Source organism: Lacerta agilis, chromosome 10 (genome assembly GCF_009819535.1).
Source record: "Lacerta agilis isolate rLacAgi1 chromosome 10, rLacAgi1.pri, whole genome shotgun sequence".
NCBI classification, from domain to species: domain Eukaryota; kingdom Metazoa; phylum Chordata; class Lepidosauria; order Squamata; family Lacertidae; genus Lacerta; species Lacerta agilis.
Genome location: NC_046321.1, coordinates 22,669,691 through 22,686,850, shown reverse-complemented (window position 1 = coordinate 22,686,850; position 17,160 = coordinate 22,669,691). Strand labels below are relative to the sequence as shown.

The 17,160-nt window shown below is 44.1% G+C and overlaps 1 protein-coding gene across 2 annotated transcripts in view; it reads left to right on the top strand.

The window, feature by feature from the left end:
• Nucleotides 1-4,093: 4,093 nt before the first annotated feature.
• Nucleotides 4,094-17,160, top strand: part of NT5DC3 (5'-nucleotidase domain containing 3) — a 36,295-nt gene continuing 23,228 nt past the window's right edge. For both annotated transcript variants that reach the window (XM_033161908.1, XM_033161907.1), the window contains exons 1-2: nucleotides 4,094-4,468; nucleotides 16,892-17,076. In XM_033161908.1, the coding sequence (XP_033017799.1) occupies nucleotides 4,198-4,468; nucleotides 16,892-17,076 (456 nt within the window). In that variant the 5' untranslated portion in view covers nucleotides 4,094-4,197. The remainder of the gene's footprint in view (nucleotides 4,469-16,891; nucleotides 17,077-17,160) is intronic.

Below are 17,160 nucleotides of genomic sequence, written 5' to 3'. Positions count from 1 at the left end.
ACCTAGGTCTCTTCACCCTTCAGAACTCCACTGCTATAGGCAAAATAATGAACTAGGGCAGGGGTAGGCAACCTAAGGCCCGTGGGTAAGATGTGGCCCAATTGCCTTCTCAATCTGGCCCACAGGCAGTCTGGGAATCAGCGTGTTTTTACATGAGTAGAATGTGTCCTTTTATTTAAAATGCATCTCTGGGTTATTTGTGGGGCAGAAGGAATTCGTTCATGTTCCCCCTCTAAATATAGTCCAGCCCACCACATGATCTGAGGGACGGTGGACCGGCCCACGGCTGAAAAAGATTGCTGACCCCTGAACTAGGGGAACAGGAGCTTGCTAAATGTATTTGCCCCATTTAATTAAGGACTTGGGGAATAGAAGACAAAGCAAGACTATTGTGCAACCTACACTTGCTGGAGTATCTAGGTTGACCACTACCCTTTCCTTTCTACTTTACATTTATTTACTTATTACAATTTATTTCCCAACTTTTCTCAAGGAGCTCAATCCTGTGAGATAGATGAGGTAGAGACAATAACTAGCCCAAAGTTACCAAATAAACTTCATGACCGAGTGGAGATTCGGATCCTTGTCTCCTGAGCAGTGGCGCACACCCAATGCCCCCCCCCAGCTACGCCTCTGCTCCCAAGTCATAGTCCAATACTCTTTAAGTATTGCACCACACTGGTTCTCACACCCCTTCTGTGCAATCCCTTCTCCTTTCTGTCCTTCTGTTGTGGGAAACTGCACCCCTCTTGACATATTGTATCCAGAAATCTGCTGTACCTCCAAGATTCCTCTAGACTGTCAATATTTTGTAGGAGGGATTCAAGAACATACTGGGAATTTAGGTTTGCTTAGTTAGAGAGGATAAAACTGCTCTGTCATTTTAGCGCAACAAATGTACAGCACAAATAGCACTTGTCTTTAAGGTGCTACTGGAAAGAATTTTCTATTTTGTTTCGACTATGGCAGACCAACACGGCTACCCACCTGTAACTAGCACTTGTACTGTTCCTGCATTTTCTGATGCGCTGGCACAAAATGGTGGCTAATGATACTCTGAGGGTAGGAGGAGCCCTTAGGCCTTATCTTTCTTAATCTGTATCCTCCTTTCTCTGAGGAATGGATCTGAGCAGGTAGGTTTACATAGGCTTTTGTGTATCTTCCACTTTGCTGTCTGAAGCTACATTGAATAACCATGGACAGGTTGTTCTGAATGTGCGCATCTATTTAGAGCTTGCGCAATGTCCCGGAACCATTTACTTTGTGCAGTGGAAAGACAATGGACAATTTACATGCTAATGACATTAAAAGAGAACTCGAGCCAGCTTTTAAAAAAGGATCAAGAGACAAATTTGCTTCTCTTCTGAAGTTTTAAAAACTTTCATCCACTCCTGACTGCATCCTTAAGGAAAAACTGCACAGAACTATAAGGTGATATGTAGTTTGGGCATGAGACCCTTAAATATTAGTTCTGTTGTTGGCATCTGTCTCTTTTGAGAGACAATGGAGTGCGCCTCCGGGTGTGAAGTTCCCTGGGGGTGTCTAGTTTATATTAAAATACATAAAGAATTGCAGTGGCACAATGGATCAGTGCATCTTGCTGTTAACCAGAAGGTTGGTGGTTTGAGCCCATCCAGGGACGGCTATGAGCAGGATTCCTGCATTGCAGGACAGGAAGTTGGACTAGATGACCCTTGTGGTCTCTTCCAACTCTGCAATGTTTTGATTCTATGATAATGAACAATAAAACTACAATAGTATAGAAATAGCCAGCAGCAGGACAAATGCATAGTCGCCCAGCAAAAAATCATATTATGATCACATTATATACAAGGCAATGGTTTTGTACTTCCAAAAGCACATAGAGCATAAAGAAAAACAAAATTAAATTTTTTTTTTTTAAAAAAAAATTAATTATGGCAGACCAACACGGCTACCCACCTGTAAATAGAGCATAAAGGTCCTACTGGGTAATTAATGAGTATTTGTAAAATTGATCCAAGTACATTATTAGCCTTGCAGTGGAGTTTAATCATTTCATGTGCGTAAGGTATTCTTAGAAGCTTGGAGACCTGCAAATTTGTTGGCCTGGCACTTTTTGTGACTAAAATAGACCAGCTAGTACATGGCTCCATAGGAGGTCTTTAAGCAATGAAAGTGAGACATTGTCTCATATTATGGCCCTCTACTTCCCACGCTCTTTTCCACTGAGCTTTTATAAATGATTCTAAGCAAAGAATGAAGACTCCAACAGCTCATTTGAAAGCAGAAATCCTGCACATATTTACCTGGAAGACCCCCTGAACACAGTGGGACTTCACCTTTAAGTGAGCCTGCATCAGACAGCTCTCTCCCTGCCAATCTAATTTCATAAGGCAGGGATGGAAAAAATATCTGATGTCCACCAGATATTGTTGGACCACAGCTTCCACCATCCCTGACCTTTGGCCATGCTGGCTGGGGCTGATGGGAGGCGGGAGTCCAATAGCACCTAGAGGGCACCAGGTTCCCCATTTCTGCCATAGAACTAGGTAAAGGTAAAGGGACCCCTAACCATTAGGTCCAGTCATGTCCGACTCTGGGGTTGCGGCGTTCATCTGGCTTTACTGAGGGCGACGGCGTACAGCTTCTGGGTTATGTGGCCAGCATGACTAAGCCGCTTCTGGTGAACCAGAGCAGCGCACCAAAATGCCGTTTACCTTCCCGCCGGAGCGGTACCTATTTATCTACTTGCACTTTGACGTGCTTTCAAACTGCTAGGTGGGCAGGAGCTGGGACCGAGCAACGGTAGCTCACCCCATCGTGGGCATTCGAACCGCCGACCTTCTGGTCAACAAGCCCTAGGTTCTGGGGTTTAACCCACAGTGCCACCTGCGTCCCGCCATAGGACTAGCTAGCCTTAAAAGGAGGTGAGTTTAAGTATTATGTGGGTCACACTGTAAAGCAAAGTTGAGCAAACTTTTTTTTTTTTCTGGTGAGGACTATTCTATGACATGCATGGATTATCCCGCACATTGTGAAATTGCTTTGTGATGTTTTATAGGAAGTGATTCCTAAATGGAAGTAAATGAATAAATAACACAACGTTTCTGGAACTGTTTTCTTTTGCAATATATGGAGCAGCCCTCTGGGCGAGACCTTTGCCAAGCCGCCCATTTGTGTTGATGGTCAACGCCTGTACCAAAAAGCTAAAAAGCTTTATACAAGAAAATTGCTAGATGGTTTTGTCCTATAGTGATGGGAATTCTCTAAGCTGCAAAAATGGAACAGTCCATGCGCAAGAGGATGGTAAGGACCCCAAGGGTTGGAGAAGAAATGGAGTGAATGAAAGAAGTCTCAACAGGGAAAGGACCACAACTCAATGACAAGACATTTTGAACCAAAAAAATGGTGTCCCCTCCCTCCCCACCAACACCAGGGAAGAAGTGGGAAGTGAAAATCTCCAACAGAAACAAGGGGGGGATAATAAAGATCTACAAAGGTGGGAGAAGATCACTGTGGTGGCAGCAGAGGGCGCGGTGCATTCCTTGGAGGCTGCCCCTGCGGATCCTACCACCTGAGGCAGTTCCCCCACCTTGCCTCATGCATGGGCTGGCCCCAAATTGGCAGAGCACATGTTTTGCAAGATCCACAGGGGCAACAGGTCCCAGTGCACATATTTACCCTCCCTCCCTTGTCCTCGAGGCAGCTCTTCCTTCACCCCTTTTCCCCCTGGCGGGGAGGGAGGTGCCATTTTGTGGTTTGCCCTAGGTGCCAAAATGCCTTGGCCCCGCCCTGGTCCGACCAAGGCGATTTCGCAATAGGGGCGCGAAGCCTGCAATGGGTTTGGCAGAGAGAGAAAAAGGAGCCAATGTGTTCAGCGCCTCTGGCATTTTTCTTGAGCTCTGCCAACCTGCCCCTGCCCCGCCACTCTCTCTCTCTCTCTCTGCCCCCCTCCCGAGGGAGAAGGAGGCGGGCGGGTCTTCCCGCCAAGCCACGTGCCGCGGGCTGCCTGCCTGCCTGCCCCTTCGCCGCCTCCCGGAGACGGAGAGGCGGGGCTTGAGGAAGTGACTTCAGCCGCCGGCGGGCGCCAGTGGAGCGCAGAGCCAGCGGAGGCAGGAGAGGCTGCGGGTGGCGCGCGTTTCTTCTCCTGAAGGGATTCCGGGGAGTCCAACAGAAGCTGCTGTTTCTGCTTCTGCTTCTGCTTCTACGCCGGCCATGGCAGCCACGGCTGCTTCTACCGCGAGGGTCTTGCTGGGGTCAGCGGGGAAGGGCGGCGCGAGGCGGGCAAGTGCTGCTACTGCTGCTGCCGCCGCCGCCTCCCCTGCCTCCTTAGCCGGGCTCTGCTGCTCCTGCGGCGGCGGCGGCTTAAAGGCAAATCCCTATTGCACGCTGGCCCCTGGGCAGCAGCAGCAGCCCTCCGCCCCGTCCCCGGACATGAAGAACTACCTGTGGAAGCGCTATAACGAAGCCAAGAAAGTGACGAAAGGTGACAGTTTTTTAAAATGAGGGGTGCATTGGGTAGGGGGGTTGTGGGTTGTGCGTGTGTCTCAGCAGCTTTGGGGCTGGAGGGAGAAGGCGCCCCACCCACAGCCTCGCCCCGCGGGTCCTCTAGGCTTGCAGAAAGCCGTTGCTGACATTCCTCTCTCTCCCCTCCCGCCCTTTCTCTTCCCATTTTGGGGTTTTTTGTATTCCCTCCCCCCCGTGTTTCTCAAGCAGACTCCAGGTGTCCTTAAAGTGCACGAGGTGGGTGGCGAGGGGAGGGGGACACTTCCACTTTAAGCGTGGGGCAGGAACCCTCCTTGGCCAAGGTCACCAACGTGAGCTTCGCAGCTACGCGGAGATTTGAACCCAGAGCCAGCGCGTTGGGACTGGTGGAAAGCGTTTTCGGCTGGCAAGCTCTGGGTTCGAATCGCCGGGGTTCGTGCAGGTGACCTTGGCCGAGACGCAGTTTATCATCCTAACGGATCTGCCTGGAGGGCCGCTCGGAGAACTAAATAGGGATAGTAGCCACGCAGGTGGGAGCTTCCTGGTGGGACAGTAGGGTGCAGAAGTGGAAGATAAGTGGCTTCGGCTTGCCAGCCCAGATTGTGGCTTCCAGTGTGGGGCATATAGTGCATCTCTATCTGTGTGTGCTTGGACACTGATGAATGAGGTGGTTTGCCAAAATCTAGTTCCTGTACTGAGCGCCAACTAATCTCTCTCTTCCTGCTCCCTTGAAAACACAATATGGAAATTTGCATACAACATGATTGGCTGAATAGGTTCTCTGATTGAAAGCCAAAACAGATGTGATGTGGGAGATCTGTGATGAGATCGCCTCACTCCTTGACGTTTGTAGAGCTATTAGCTTTTTGTGTGTTAGACACTGAAAACTGGGTTTGAGAGTGATGTGCTGCTGTTCTGGTAAGAGTCAGGGCTCCAGTGACTGCTTTATAGTTTCATTTTTTAAAAAAGTTGGTATATGCAAATTGCTTTTTGTTTTGGTACTCCTAAGACAGGTGTGGGGAAGCTTTGGCCCTCCAGATGTTGCTGAACTACATCTCCCATCACCCCCCGTTATTGGCCATGGTTACTACGGTACGGCAGATGGAAGTAGCAGTTCAGCAACATCTAGGATTAAAGCTTCCCCAGTCCTGTCAGAAGATATCATAAGGTGTTTTGTTGCTGGGGGCGGGGGGGGGGGGAGGACAACATAATGGTTTCTGTTAAGCATTAGGCATGGCTGCAGTCACTTCCAGCCCAATAAAATAGGGGCTCTGTTGAAGGGTCCACTCCAGACTCAAATTTGAGGGATCATGAGTGAGTAGTGTTTGGAGTCCTATAATTAACAGGAGAGAAATGACACATGGGGATGTCCTTTTTATTTCTTCTTTTTATTTCAGAGAAAGTTGCAAGACATGAAAATTATTTTGTTTAATGTAAGAAATGCAGTCGAGACCAGGAAAGTGGGGTGGTTTCCACTTCAAGAAAACAAGGGCTGAATTAAGCAAATAATATCAACCAGCTCATCAGGGTAGTGGGATTTGTTTTTACTTCTGTGGAAAGTCCACTTGGGGGCAAACCTGGGTTTGTTGCAGTTTCATCCGTCAAATGGTGCTCATTATGTGTCATCTAAACTAGGTACATGAGACCACCACTTTGCTGAAACTAAGCAGGTCTGGGTTTAGACATACACTGTACACTGCCTTGGGTTCCATGATGGAAAAAGGTGAGAAATAAATGTAAGAGAATTAATGAAATAAAACGTATGGCAGTGATGAGTAATGTATTACTTTAGATTAAATGGGCAACCAATTTCCTTTTTGAATATGCAGTGTAACTATTTTTCCCTTCCAGGTCTGAGTTGAGGTGCCAGCAAAATATCAGATAACGAGTAGTTACATGTGTGTATCTGTAGGGCACTATTTCCACACAACTAGTTTGGTATACTAGTGCAAAACCAGAAGGCTGGAAAGCAGCATTCCCCAAAAGAGGGCATTTTGCTGTGTGATACTTGGCGAAGAGAAAGGACTTGCAAACTGTATGGCTTGCAGTGATACAATTATTGTCAACCTCTGCTGTGTGGACTGTTGAGGTCAGTATTTGTCGAGTGCCATGGTCTTAAGGTGCTCTGAGTGGTTGGATCAAGTGGAGGAAAGTTTTCCGTGGTAGCGCATCCATTCTATCAAATCTGCTTTCTCTGGATGTTAGAAAGAGACTCAGACCTTGACTGGTTTTTGGCACTTGGTGAAGGCCTATTTATTTACTCAAACATTGCTACCTTGCTTTTAGTATTTGTGTTATCTACTGTGACATTGTATATTTTCTGGTTTGGTTGTACTGAGTTTTGTAAACAGCCCTTCAATTTCTAATGAATGGTGGGTTACAAATGTTACAAAAAGTCCTCTACATACATGCTTCTAGAGCAGGGATGAGGAACCTGTGGCCCTCCACATGTTGCTGGGCTCTGGTTCCTCTCAATCCAGCCAGCATAACTAGTGGTTAGATACAATGGGAGCTGTTGTGCAACGTCATCAGAATATAACAGCCTGCTGGATTCTAGGCCAGCATCCTGTTCTCACAGTGTCCAACCAGATGTCTTGTCTTGAATGACGTGGGCCCTAGACACTGGATAAAACAGGCAAAAACCATTCTGTTTGGGCTGGTCCTCTGAACTGTGTGGTCCAAATGGCAGATTTCTTGGAGGCTTTTTAATGTTAAATGAAATTAAATGAATAGTGTTTCTGTGCCAGTGTGGTAATCAGTGAGCTCTGATTTTGAAATATGGAGTGTTTGCAGGTGCTGCTGGGTAGAATAATACACCCTTCCACATTGAGGTATGCAAAAGTGCTTGTATGGGCCTTTCAGGGGAAGCACAATTTAAGAAACTAACAGGCTTTGAAAAACTTCGTTACGAGAGGTATAAATAAGTCTAAATTGGATTGGGAAATGATGAATTTCCATCTCTTTATTAATTTGCCTCTGTGCTTATTCCTTTCTTATTGAGTAACCGTCAAATAGATATAGTCTCCCATTGGCCATTTCACACATCAATGTACAACACTTGAGAATGCTTGACACTTGATTTTTCTTCTGAATGTGTGAATTGATTCCTTTTGAGAAGCATTGTAGTGAGTAAGGGAGACATGGCAGAGGTTTATAAAATTCATGGTGTGGAGAAAGTGGCGCAAGACTGGCTGCCTCTGCCCCATCTTATAATGCGAGAACCTGGCATCATCCAATGAAACTGAATGAGGGGAGAGTCAGGGCAGGGAAAAGGAACAACACATACCTTGGAATTTGCTGCAAATAGTTGGTTGCACTGACCAACTTAAAAGGTCACTAGGCAAATTCATGGAAAATAAACTTGTCAGTTGCTACTGGTCATGATGACAATACGCTGTCTCCAGGATGAGAGGCACTGTACTTCTTTATATTGGTCCCTGTGGACAGAGTGCTGCTATGATCATGCGCTGCTTCTGGGCTTTCCATGTGCAACTGGTTGGCCACAGTGCAAAACAGGGCACTGGGCTATATATCCCTTAGGTCTGATCCAGCAGGGCTCTTCTTATGGTTATGTAGAAATTATATAAAAAGCTAAGTGATGCAGCAGTCACACAGTTTTCATGCATGGATTTCCAGGGGCGGAACATGGCGGATTGAACGTTTTTTGTTTTCCCAGAAACAGGTGCCGGAATTTACCATGCATGCCTCCCTTGTTATCTTACAAATTTGGCAATGGCACCTACCTGAGAGGTGCTGGAACTGAGTTCCAGTGAGTTCCGGCTGAAAAAAACCCTGGTTATTTTTCAGTCTTGCTGGTTCATATATAAAAATCCTAATCCAATAAACCATGGGCAATGGTTTATTGGGCTGATAAGTCATGTGCATACACACTTCCCTTTGGGACTTAATGCAATACTTTGTTTGTAGTTGGCAAGTCAGGATTATAGTCACAGCTTAAATCACAGTTTCCTGGGTGTAATGGAAAACTGCGGTTTAATTGCATTAAAGTGCATAAGAGAAGGGAGGAGGAATGTACACACAGTGCTTATTCTCAGACTGGTAAACTGAGATTGTTTATGTCTGAACCAAACCTCTGTCTCCATTCTCGCTGTTTCCCCTCCCCAGACATCCTTGATTTTCTTTAACTGCTTTTAGGCTTCTTTTAAAACACCCATCTATATACCCCTAAAATGTTTAAGGTATAGTTTAGTAACTATTCAAAAAGATACTGAATTTTGTGCTTTCATAGAATCAGAATTGGAAGGCACCTGAAAAGTCCTCTGTTGTAGTTGCCTGCTGGTACAGGAAATCTGCTTCTACAGCATCCTTGATAGGTGGTTATCCACCTTCCAAGATACTGTTTCACTGTTAGAACAGCTCCTACCACCAGAGAGTTCTTCCTAATTTTGACTAAACATTTATTTTTATGTAATTGGAACCGGTTGGTGGTTTGAAGGTGTGAAATAGAAAGAGTTGGTTTCAGCTTATTTAGCACCAGTCATTAAAACTGTTGTTGTTGTTCAGTTGTTCAGTCGTGTCCGACTCTTCGTGACCCCATGGACCAGAGCATGCCAGGTACGCCTGTCTTTCACTGCCTCCCGCAGTTTGGCCAAACTAATGAAATGGAAAGGATAGTCCTGCAGTTGAATCGGTTTTCCTCCATGCTGCAAATTGTTCAATGGTACATGGAGTACTTCCCAACAGATCTGTAATGAATCTATTCAAAAAACGCTATGCATGAATTTATCTAGTAACCGCAAAACAACATTAAACCTAGGCTACACAAACACAGAGACATACAGTATGTGGATAAGTTCATATCTGGGACTTTGTGATCGATATCGTTCATTGGGACTTTTATTCATCCTGCTATTACGTTACTTTGCTGAACTTTGTTGATCTCTACATGTCGACTATGTCTGTGAAGAACTTTTGATACAGAGAGAAATACATTACATGATTATTATTTTGATACAGCCAGTTACGTCTTTGTGGTGTCTTTGTGAATTTATCTAGTGGCAAATATACAAGGTGAAAAGTGAAAGCATCACTTCAGTGGGGCGCCATGGCCAGAGTACAGTAATACAAAATTGAAATGTGTCAAGTACATTGCTTCTGAGCTCAAAACCAAGGCTAGCTCTTGAGGCGAACTCACAACAATTTCTAGGAGGAGCAGTGGTTTCTCGGTTTGGATCAAGCTGGCTTTCACAGACATATGAAGTGTGGGTTGCTTTAAACATGCCAGCAAGACAGATCAACCCTTATTATAGAAAGTAAAATACAGTAAGCTGATACTGCATGTAGCCGTGCATATAGTGGTGGCAGGGAACTTCCGTGAATTACTTGTTGCAATTTTACCTAGTTATCAAAGCAATGGGTACTTGGCTTCCACGGGATAACTTTCAAATGGAGAACTTCTACAGTGAGTTATTAGTGGTTGTTGAAATGGTATTTGCCAGGAGTGGTTTATTGACATTGGACTGGTCTGCTTAATTTTAATTTTAGTTGGGGAACCAGTCATAGGGTTGCTGCCATGCTGTTTTGACTAGGGAAAACCAAGCTAATTTAAGATGTTGTTTCTAGCAATCTTGGCTTTTTCAGGGTTTACTGTTTACTAGGAAATAGAAACCAATAAGCAGATGCAGTTCTTGTTCATTCTTCTTGGATGCTCTTAAGCAGCTAGTCTGCTATCTCCTCTAGAAAGGGTGGTAGCTCTGTGGCGAAGCAGCTGCTTGGCATGCACAAGGTCCTAGGTTCAAATACAGTGGTGCCTCGCTAGACGAATGCCTCGCAAGACGAAAAACTCGCTAGACGAAGGCATTCGTCTAGCGGAAGGCTGCCCCGCAAGACGAATTTGTCTATGGGGCTGCCTCGCAAGATGAAAATTTTTCGTCTTTTTTTTTTTTTGTCTAGCGAAAGCACGGCTGTCATTGCTGCTTCGCTAGACGAAAAACCCGCTAGACGAAAATTTTCGCAGAACGAATTATTTTCGTCTAGCGGGGGTACCACTGTACTGGCACCTCCAGGTAGTGCTGGGAATGTTCCCAGTCAGAAACCTTGAAGAATTGCTGCTAGTCAGTGTGGACAGTACTGATGGACCCTGCATAAAGGGGGATGGACTAGTTGCCCCTTTGTGGTCCCAATTCTACAATTCTGTGATTCCATCATCCCCTCTGTTCAGCTGTGAACACAAGACCCACAGTGATAAATGGATGCTTAATCCTTAGAAATTCTTGTGTAAATTAAGTGAAGTGTATATTGATTCTTTACCAGCTTTAGGTCACACAATTCCTTCTGGTGTTCTAGAATGCAGTATCAGGGCTATGATACCAGATTCTTATTTTTCTTTTTTAGAGATGAAGGTGGGAGCTTCTTTTGATCTATAAAGCATAGCATTCTTCAGGAAGGTTAGCAATGAGTCTCTTCAGAGTGGGCAGTTTTGGGTGGTCTTACAGAGATAACAAAGTCAAGCTTGAGTGCAAGGGTGCCTTCACACAAATGCCTCTCTGTGATATACAGCACAAGGGGTTGCTTCCTAATGGTGCAGCCATAAAACCGCTAGCACATTTGCAAAGCTAAGCAGTGTCCAGTGTTGTTTCAAATTGGATGGGGGACCATGTGTGGAGATTGCTGGATTGCAGGGGGTTGGACTAGATGACCCTAAGTGTCCATTCCAATTTCCAACTCTACAATTCTCTGATTCTGCGGCTCCAAAAATTGCAGGCAATCACACTTCTTTACATGATGCTCTCAAAAGCCGGTCATAAGTGAGCTGCATTTTTGTCCCCTTTGTCAAACTCAACTAAGTTCTCCTGTAAGTTTCTTGGCATTTCCTTTGTCTGAAGCATGGAAGTCAGGCTGGCAAGGCTGTTGGTTGGATTTTCACTTTGTGGGATGTGTACTTTATGGTACTTTTTATTTTGGTTATGCATTTTCTTTTTAAAAAAGAAGACATAACGAGGGCCCTGCTGAGAGGGTAAGAGATTCGTTGGTGTGTTGACATATGAGAGTGCTGCAAGAGAGAACCCAGGCTCCAAAGATTTGTGTAAATCATAACAAAACACTTTCCCCAGTGGGTTCCTGCTACATGCAGTCTCCTCTTATAATGTAATTATAAACTAAATGGCTATGCAGGCTGCTGGGGAGAAGTTTGGGGAAGCCAAATATTCTGGCTTAATGCTGGGAAAGCTCAGCTTGCAGCAGTAGACCAGCTAGGAGGGAAATGATTCAAGCATCTATAGCAGTGAGATCATTGAAGGCATTGGGGAGGCACAAAGTGAAGGAATGTGTACAGTGGTACCTCGGGTTACGAACAGTCCTGCTTATGAACGCTTCGGGTTACGAACTCCACAAACCCAGAATTAGCTGTCTCTGGTTGCAAACTTTGCCCCAGGATACAAACGCAATCCGCTTCCAGGGCCCCGGGAGACCTACTGGTATGTAGGGAACGCATGCCTTGGGTTAAGAACGGACTTCCGGAACGAATTAAGTTCGTAACTCAAGATACCACTGTACTTTGATGCGGGGGGGGGGGATCTGTGGCATTCACTTTTACAAGATGCTGTGATCAGCAAAATGTTTCGATTTCCCACTCCCATTGAGTTCTAACCAGAGTGCAACTTTCATTTTCATTGTCTTATTTTGAAGATGTCTGAAATTTTTACTCCCCACACAGAACTATACTTTCCAGAGTACCCTGGGATGAATGATTCTTAAAGCGTTCTGGGAGCAGAAAAGAGATCTCTCTAACAATTTTCAGCACCCTTAACCAACTGAAGTTCCCAGGATTCTTTGGGGGAAGCCATAACTGTTGAAAGTGGTACAATACTGCTTTAATTGTACAGTGCAGATGAGGCCAATAGCTTCAAACAGGCTTATCTCAAGTAGTGGTTCTTAATTTGAATAACTTTTGATATGGATTATTTCATCTTCAGGCAAACATCAGCATTCTGCTTTTAATATCATTTCCTTTGAAGCTGTTATTCATTTACATGTAAAAAAAAAACCCCCTAATAGACTCCTAAAATAGAGCAGGACTATTGGAAACCAATTTCCTAGCCATCAGCCCTTTAATTTGCGTTCAGGTGATTTAATCACTCTAATGAATGCCTCTGGTTTAAGTAGAACACAGTGTTAATTAAAACAACATTTGAAGGATATTATCTTAAAGCAGTGCTGTTCACTCAGGAAATAAAATGTTCTTGTTTTATTGTTTTGGTGTGTCGCCTTCACAGAAAATTTTAACAGTTGCTTTCTCCTGCTGCATCCCCCACCCCCATGCTTTGTATGTGTGCTGTAGCTATAAATGCATCTTTAAGAGTTAGACAAATTTCTACTCTGTAACCTTGAGAATATGTTGCCAGAGTTTTTCCTTCCTCCTAGCATACATAATAGCCTTGGGGTACTTGAGTAAGAGAACTAAAGGTGCATTCAGTAACTTTATTATTGCATAACAACTGAAACATTAAAGCAACCGAGAGTCTGAAGGTTATTCTACTGCAATTGATTTTATAGTATAGCTTGTGACTGGCAACTACTGTTTTTATTTTTTCAGCGACATGACTTGTGGGAAAATTATTCTACTATCACAAAGGCATTTCATGTAACACTGCAGATGCCTGGCCTGAAACAACAGTTGTGTATTAGTCCCCTTAGGTCTCTTTGCCTATTTTTGCTATACAGATGACAAAGGGAGAGAGGTCCCCCTCCCACAAGTTAGATCATTCATCAGCACAGAGTTGAGCTAAGACGAATACAGCTGCTCTTTCAATTTAATGCAATGAACAACATGCTCTGTGATTTTTATTTTTATTTTAAGAAAACTTCCTGCAACTTGGGACAAGTCTCTCTATTACAATGGGGAGCAGAATCTCCCCTCCCTCATATAGCTTAATCTGTTTTTTTTTTGTTTTAAAGGCACCCACAAATCACTGTTCCAATTTGGTCCATTTTGTTTGAAGTTGCCCACATTCAGTTAGCTTCACACATCCTTCTATGCTACTCCTTGTTTTGTTCACCACTGCTAACTTTATTTTGTACTTGAGTTGAGTCAGGGCTCTGGGGAATGCACAGCCTTATGTTGTCATTCCAAGCCTTTATCCAAGAAATCCATATAAAGCACAAGGTTAAAAGGACCTGAAAGGGCTTCCCTTGCTCCTGAGTTCCCACTTCTGCAGACTTGAGAAAGCAAGTCCAATGGACTGGTCCCAGAGAATAGCCTCCTGAACCACATCTTTCTTGGCACTTTTTTTTCTGAAGAAGAAACCATTTTTCTTTCCTGCATTGGGTAGGTAACATTCTGCATTTGGGGTTCTCTTCTTTTTCTAATTTTTTTTAATTGTTTTAATTAAAGATTCTGTAATTCAGAACCCCCCTCTCTCTGCCCCCCCAACTTTCAAGTAAGTTACCCATGCTGCACCCCTAGCAAAGTGTTGTTTACCACCAGGAATCTCCTCCTAACCCAATTGAACTTCTCACAGGCCTTTCTTTTGGAAATACATACATTATTTATGGTACTTTATAACTAATCTTCCATACATTTAACCAAATAGTTGCTGGTCTGGTCTGAATGCTGCCTTGTTGTCACCTATCTGTGTAATAAAACATCTGTTTGATTATTCCAGTATTGGCTCCCCATCTGCTTGTCATTCCAAGCCTTTATCCAAGAAATCCATATAAAGCACAAGGTTAAAAGGACCTGAAAGGGCTTCCCTTGCTCTTCCCTTGCCCTATGCTACAAAGGTCCCGAAGTTCTTGTGCCATGAGTCTTAGTGCACCACAAGACCCAAAAACGTGATCTTCCTGAACGTGTGTAATCACTGTGAATACATGCAGTAACGTAACGTGCCTGTTCAACATACAGTCCCATATGAATTGGGATGGGTGGAAACTTGGCTCTGTGCTTCATTTGCAGCGAGAAGTACACAAATTGTTCTTGCTTTGTCTAAGTGAGGTGGATGCATAATGTTCCTTGGCGAAGTTATGGCTGTTTCAAAACGCTGCTTTTCTGGTATGCATTTTTTTTTAAAAAAATGCTGTTTGCGTCATGCAGTTCCAGGTTCTGGGTGCTACTTTAAAATATATTCTACCATCTGCCTAATTCGGTAAGGATTTCCAAGCAATTATTTTGTTTGACCTAGATAGTTGCTAGTCTCTCTCAAACAGTTTGAAGAAAAGGATCTGAGGGCTGACATAGCGGTTAAGATTGAGCTATAAACCAAAAAGCATCCTATTAAAACACAACATGCAAGGTTGTCTTAGGGCAAGCCTTTCTTTCTCAACCTCAACATCATTCTCCCCCTTTTTTTTGCAATGTGGAAGATAACAATTCTGATTTTGCTTTGTTGTAAGGATTGCATGCCAAAGCATTTGGAAGGCATTCTGCAAATATTAACTACTCTATGCACAAATAGCAAATTCTGCCTCTTGAGTGAGGATCTATGGCACCATCAGCACACTAGTGGGAGATGTTCAGCAGGTTTGGATGAACCAAAACATTTGCAGAAGTACAAAATATGTGGGGGGGGGGGAGGGCTGGGGGGGCGAACTCAGAGAGGCGAGCACCCCAAAAACAGACCAGGGAGGACTTGGTGGACTCAAAAGCCACAGAATGCTGAGTGATTAGAGGGAGAACAGAAGAAAACCTGGCAGGCCAGAGGGGGAATGCAATGGAAGAGAGAAAATGGAAAATGGCTGCAACATTTTTTGCTTTCCTTTTTACAAGTCCCACATGGCGATGGTTCTAACTCAGGGATGGGGGATGAGTAGCCCTCCGGATGTGCTTTTTAAAAAATAAAAATATATCAACTCCCATCATGTCAGTCCACCAGCTATGTGAGTTTTATTCCAACAACATCTTAAGGGTCAGTGTTCCCTGTCCCAGTTCTAGGTGACAGTAGAAGGATCCTTTTAACTGAAATTCAGTTTCATTGAACCTCCCTGGTTTGTGTCTGAGATTGGATCAGAATATTTTCTGTTGCGTTAATTGTTTCAAAGCCACTGTAGATTCTTTTCTAAACAATTTTTGGTGTTTATATAGCAAGCAAGCATTTCACACACACACACACACACACACACACACACACACACACAAACTTACTATCTTACTAATAAACACCAGTTTAAATTATTCTGAAAGTAGAATGGAGCGCTAGCCTAAATTCATTAATTGCTGCTCTGTTCAGTATCTGTATTTTATTTATAGCTTTATTGTGATGTTGACCCACCCTGGGATTTCTTTGTGAAGGGCAGAGGGCTAAGAAATAGATAAATATAGATGAGTTTAATAGGATTTACTCTCAGGTAAGCGTGTGATGCTGCCTTTGTTATCCTCAGAGTTAGTACTAGGGAATTTTTCTTTTAAAAAAGTAGTTGAACAAAAATGAGGATGAGAAGTGAGAAAGGAAACAGACCAAATTCTTACATACAGGTAAGTGAAAATAACCAATGGGTTAGCATAAAGGGAATACTTTGTGAAGTTCATCTAAGACAGCTTTGATTCTTACCTGTAAGAATTGCCATCTTACTGCATTGTTTTAGGGTCTGCATGTGCTGTGATCCGCTGCTGTGTGGGGCGTAGTGTGCCTCTAATTCACACACGACTGGTTCTGTAGCAGTCCCTGGGTGATACCAGGGCAGCTGTCTACCAGCTCCATCTGGTAGGCAGGCTGAGACCCTATCTACCCGCAGACTGTCTCACCAGAGTGGTGCATGCTCTGGTTTTCTCCCGCTTAGACTACTGCAATGCGCTTTACGTGGGGCTACCTTTGAAGGTGACCCGGAAAATGCAACTAACCCAGAATGCGGCAGCTAGACTGGTGACTGGGAGTGGCTGCTGAGACCACATAACACTGGTCCTGAAAGACCTACATTGGCTCCCAGTATGTTTCCGAGCACAATTCAAAGTGTTGGTGCTGACCTTTAAAGCCCTAAACGACCTCAGACCTGTACTGTATACCTGAAGGAGCGTCTCCAGCCCCACTGTTCAGCCCCACTGAGGTCCAGCACTGAGGGCCTTCTGGCAGTTCCCTTACTGTGAAAAGTGAGGTTACAGGGAACCAGGCAGAGGGCCTTCTCGGTAGTGGCGCCCACCCTGTGGAACGCCCTCCCATTACATGTCAAGGAAATAGGCAACTATCTTACTTTTAGAAGACATCCAAAGGCAGCCCTATTTAGGGAAGTTTTTAATATTCGGTTGGGAGCTGCCCAGAGTTGTTGGGGAAACCCAGCCAGATGGGTGGGGTATAAATAAATTATTATTGTTATTATTATTATTATATTTATAGTGCATTGTTATTGCAGTAATGTGTGTATCTTGCAAGATCCATCCCTTTTTGGAATACATTTTTGTTGTCATTTTGCTGGGACGTCTTATTTCTGTAAAATCTAGAAAATCTCTCTCTGTGTTTGTGTCTCTCTTCCACAGACCTGGTTCCTTCCATTATGAGTAACTTGCTGAATCCAGATGCTATCTTTTCAAACAATGAAATGAGTTTCTCGGACATAGAAATCTATGGCTTTGATTATGATTACACACTCGTCTTCTATTCCAAGCATTTGCACACATTGATCTTCAATGCTGCTCGGGATCTTTTGATAAATGAACACCGGGTAAGATATTTGGGGGTGTGGAAGTACATGTTTTAAATGTATGCATTACGAATACCTGTAAAAGTAGTATGCAGTAATGTTACC